The 5,028-nt window shown below is 47.5% G+C and overlaps 1 protein-coding gene across 1 annotated transcript; it reads left to right on the forward strand.

Annotated features, from left to right (window-relative positions):
• Window positions 1-3,960: 3,960 nt before the first annotated feature.
• Window positions 3,961-4,813, forward strand: LOC120652151 (protein-L-isoaspartate O-methyltransferase 2-like). Its single transcript, XM_039929886.1, has 2 exons — window positions 3,961-4,205; window positions 4,423-4,813. The coding sequence occupies exons 1-2, from the start codon at window positions 3,961-3,963 to the stop codon at window positions 4,811-4,813; spliced, it is 636 nt and encodes a 211-aa protein (XP_039785820.1).
• Window positions 4,814-5,028: the final 215 nt, after the last annotated feature.

The following is a 5,028-nucleotide window of genomic DNA, read 5'->3' on the forward strand; positions in this document are numbered from 1 at the left end:
AGAGAGTTACATCATCCCCATGGTTCCGACATTATTCCTCTTACAACATCATTGTGAGTTAAAAAGTATAACATCACTTAAATTACTAATTTATTTTATTATTCCTCCTTGAGTTACTAAAATGTATACTTGAACAATGGTTGTCTATACTTCAACCTTCAATTGGTATCAATCATATACAACTCGATAATGGCTTCGTGAACAACACTTTTTTCAAGAAATTTATTGCTTTCCAAAAAGAAATTAGACACATTCTAATAAAATGATTTGGACAAAAATTGGTGAAGTATTTCATCATATAAGTGACTCATCTGTTTCTGGTTCTTCCCTTTCAAACTATTATTTGTCAATGTACACCTCATCAATAGTAGGATTTAGCTCCAATAGTTCTTTCCCTAAGGAGCTTGCCGCTGTTACCAATAAAGTTGCTTTAGAAAGTTTTTGATAAAGTTTTTAGAGCTTGCAAGCACATATAAATCTTCTATCCATTAGCTATATCATTCATGATTTTATACAACGTAATATTTGAAGTTCATTGTTTCTGATAAAAAATCGTCAAACAAAAACTAGAAATTTTTACAACATTTTAGAGCATTTCATCACATAAATGACTCATCATTTTTGTTTCTTCCTCCTTTTGAGTTCTAATTTATTGATGTACGCCTTACTAGTGGCAGGAAGCTACTACAACAAACATTTGCTCGCAAAGTGTGCCACTCACAAAGTAGCCTAAGACATTTTGGATGCATCCAATGAGCACTTTAGAGCAAGCAAGCATGTATATATTTTCTACCCCATAGATGATTGAATTCTTCTAATTCCCCTTTTATGGTATCCTTTCTTATTTTTATTTCCAAGAATCTCATGAATCATACCAAAAATCATGACACATAACACATGCACACTATTCTGATTTATTAAGGAAAATACTTTTAAATATTTTGTTTGTTAGTAGTAAACTAAATTCAAATTATCAATAAATCAGTAAACATACATTTAATCAATAAAGGCAATAGGACATAACAAATTTAATCCTTTTTTTGTCTCATCATGAAACAAATTTGGAATCCAGCACAAACCAGCAAGCACTTCGCCATGAGGGTGAACATAGCCTAGTCTGGCCTAGTGCGAAGCAGTAAGAAAAAAAATGTTTATATGCAATAATGCTACCTTAAAAGAAGTTAATTGTGTATAAAAAATTAGTCATTTGAATTATGGACAAATCTTAAAATATTTCATCATATAGGGGGCTCATCTCTTTTTGGCCCTTCCCTCTTAAAGTTAGGAATATATTGACACACACCACAACAGTGACAGGATGACACTGCTATAGTTTTTTTTCTTCTAAAAAGTGCATTTTCCTTATTAATAACGTAATCTTAGAAGAGTTGGACATTTTTGACAAAATCTCTAGAGCATACAAGCACGTATACATCTTATATCCTTTGATTGCGTTTCCATCAACAATTGTTTTTTTTTTTGCATACAACATCTCACTTCATCGTTTACACTTTTCTTAATAAGTCCAATGCATCTAAAAGAATTGATCGCATAAAAACTAAATCTTTCTCAATAATATTTTATAGTATTCCATTACAAAAAGTGACTAGTGTATTTTGTTCTTCCCCACAACGTTACAAAGTAAATGCTTTAAACAACTGTACCAATCTTTTCCTAGCAAAGTGCATTCATCGCAATAAAAAAACACTACTAGAATCTTTGGATGCTTTCAATAAAATCTGGAGAGCAAGCAATATCATATTTATATTCTTTCATTTGGCTATGATTCTGTGAGTAATTGATTAGTTGGTGTACAACTCAACATGACAATATGCTATTGAATTGATCACTATCTTGTGTTCTATGCGGCTGTGCCTCAAGTGAAAGGCAATGCCATCTTGCATGCGTCTTTATAGAATCACGTAAGCATATCTCTACACAAATTAATACAATTTATTACTTGTTCCAAATATGTTTATGGTAGACTCAACAATACATTTTCTAAGAAGTTTGATGTTGGGGGTTGTCCCCTGCGGAGGCGGCACTCGAAGGTTAGATCCCAGGATTGGAGGTTGGCCGAAGGTCCTCCGAAGGTTAATCAATAACTCCAAAATGCTTTGCCTTTGTTGTGCAGGAGTGTCAGTACAACCAGAGTAAGTTCATCCAAAAGTTACAGGTGGGTCACGAAACTCCCCTGCGCCTTAAGGAACCTTCGGGATCCGAAGGTTGAATGGCTAAGATCCGCCTCATGCTCGTTAGTGGAGAAGCCACGGTGACAAGATGACGCCCAAGGTTATGCCCGAAGGTCGGCAAGAAGGCCGCGTGAGAAACGTGATCTAGAGGAGGAGTAGACAAATCAAACACTCTGACCTGGAAAAATTACCAAATACCCATGTTGTAATCTCTAGACCTCCGGAAATGACGTAGGGGTATTTAGGGAATGATGTAATAAGGTTGGGGGTTGTTATAAATAGCCCTCTCCCACAACACTGTGGAGGGATGAATTTTTTCCTGGAATTATAGTGCAATTACTATTGTACCATTGTTCCACTGGCATCTTACATTCGTTCGTTTCCCTTTTCATTCATTTTGTTTGGGATCCACAACTCTGATCCCAACATTCGATGCATCTAAAAATTGGTTGTGCGAAAACTAGATATTTTTTATTAAATATTATAGTATTTCATCACATAAGTGAGTACCCTCTTTTGGTTCTCCCGCTCTAAATTACTAACTAAATGACATACACCTCATCAATGGTTGGAAACATTTGCAACGGTCTTTTTGCAGCAAAGTGTGTTTCTCTCAACAGAACAACAGTCTTAAGAACTTTGTATGTTTTCGATAAAGTCTTGAGACCAAGCAAAATCATAATTGTCTTCTTTCTTCGGAAGTGATTCGAGTAAGCAAGGAGCAATGACTGTTTGCCACTTGCCAGCACATTGATCCCGGTCTCGTGAAGCGTTTAGTTTCAAGAGAGAGGTGATCCCATTCCCATCTCGCATGTTTTTGGAATCACATGAGCATATCTCCACATAAATGACCACAACTCATTAGTTCTTCGAGATCTTGTTTTTGGTAGGATCCCAACAGCATATCACCTCATAAATGACCACCGATTCATTAGTCCTCGCTCCAAACCTTGTTGCTACCCCGTGTCCGTGAGGTTACATTCAAAATCTCACAGAGCCGGTCAAAGTTACGCTCGCGAACTTGCAATTACACCCTTCCTTTTCCCCGGAAGCCCGGTGACGGTGAGCGGACAAGCCTGTGAACCCAGCCAAAAGGAAAACCGTGGACCCGGCAGGAACCAGAAGACGCAGGCGGGCGGACGGACACGGACACGGACACGGACACGGGACACGGGCCCGTCCAGGCCCGGCGCCCGGACCCTCGGCATGCCCCTCGCGTGCCTGCCTGCTCCGCGCCACCGCATCCCCCCCGCCCGCCCGCCCCGGCCAAAAGCGCCCGCGCGAGTCACTGACGTGCGGGCCCGCATCAACCCACCTCCCCGCGTCGCGTCTCCAGGCAGGCACGGCACGCGCCGCGGCGGCATCATCCATTCCCTTCACTGAGTTATTTACAAGTATACCATTACAAAAAAAATGACCCTGACGTCCATACCACTAGAAAGTTTGGTGACATCTCTATATCATCGCATTTTTTTTCGACCTCCATACTATTTTGGACGGAAGGGGTCCTAACAGAGAGTAACGGAGCTGCAAAAAAACCTTTATACCCTTGAACGCCAAAAAATTGCTTAACTCCCTCCTCTCAATGACAAGCAGGCCCCACTTATCATCTTCTTCCTCCTCCCACACCGTCTGCAAGTTCCCGGACGACGGCGACGTGATGTGGTGTAGACGAAGCCCGGCCGGCCTCGCTGCGGCCGCCCTGGCCCCACGACGGCCCCGCCCCAGCCGTCCTCGGCGCGGTCGGCAGGGCCTCCCTGGGCGCGCCATGGCCGCCTCGGCCGTCCTCGCCATGGCCACCCGGCCATGCGGCCGCCCTCTCCGCCCGCGCTACGCCGTAGCCACCCTGGCGGCCCCGGCCATCCTCGCCATGGTCCCCCTGGCCGCGCGGCGGGCCTCGCCGCAGCCGTCCTCGCCTCGCCGCGCCGCGCCGCACCCCGCCCCGGCGGGCCTCGCCGCGACCGCCCGCCCCGCGCGGTGCCCCGCCCCGGCTGCCTCGCTGTGGCCGCCTAGGCCGCACGGCCGTCCTAGCGGCGGCGCCCCGCCCCGGCGGGCCTCGCCGTGGCCGGGGCGGAGCTCCGCGGCCGCCCGCGCCGGCGACGGAGGCTCCCGCCCGCCCGAGGCGGAGCTCCCACACGCAACCGTGGCGGCCCGCGCCGGCGGCGGAGCTCGGGGAGGGCCATGGCGCGGCGGTTTGGCCCTCCCAATCTCTCCCTCCCGCACTCGACAGCTTCGGCGCCGCCTCCCCACGCGCAGGCGCAGCGCCTGGCCGTGTCGCGAGCCAAGATCAAGAGCTGTCCGCGGCGGGTGGCAGGAGGGCGGCGGAGCTAGCCTTAGCGCTGCTGGCGGAGCTGGCCGCGTGCGCGGACGGGCGCACGGCGGTGGCGGCGCACCCGGCGGGCGTCGCCGTGGTGGTGCAGCGGCTCCTGCGTGTGTCCGCGGCTGCCGACGCCTGCGCGGTGCGCGTGCTGGTGGCCGTGGCCGGCCGGCCGGCGCCCCCGGATGTCCTGCGGGAGATGGCGCGCGTCGAGGCTTTGGAGCAGAGGAGCGGCAGAGCGGAGGAGACGACGCTCAAAATGAGAAGGAGGAGTGATGGAAGGGCAAAATGGTCATTTTACTAGATTAGGCCCATATGTCAGAACCCTAAATCTGTTAACTTACAACGAATGATGGATGAAATGGTACAGACGTTAAAATAAAAAACGTGATGTTACAGAAGTGTCACCAAATTTTTGAGTGATATAAACGTCAAGGTCATTTTTTATAATGCCTCCCTTTCCCTTCCGTTTTCCCCTCGCGCTGGTCCTGCGCCTGCGCCGCGCGGCCCGCGCTCCCG

This window comes from Panicum virgatum, chromosome 1K, assembly GCF_016808335.1.
Source record: "Panicum virgatum strain AP13 chromosome 1K, P.virgatum_v5, whole genome shotgun sequence".
Lineage (NCBI taxonomy): Eukaryota > Viridiplantae > Streptophyta > Magnoliopsida > Poales > Poaceae > Panicum > Panicum virgatum.

What these genes read in the sequence shown, in the direction of transcription:
- LOC120652151 (XM_039929886.1), top strand. Translation starts at nt 3,961, where the DNA reads ATGGCCGCCTCGGCCGTCCTCGCCATGGCCACCCGGCCATGCGGCCGC. An exon ending in GCCTCGCTGTGGCCGCCTAG is followed by an intron (nt 4,206 to 4,422) that starts GCCGCACGGCCG and finishes CGCACTCGACAG; the next exon opens with CTTCGGCGCCGCCTCCCCAC.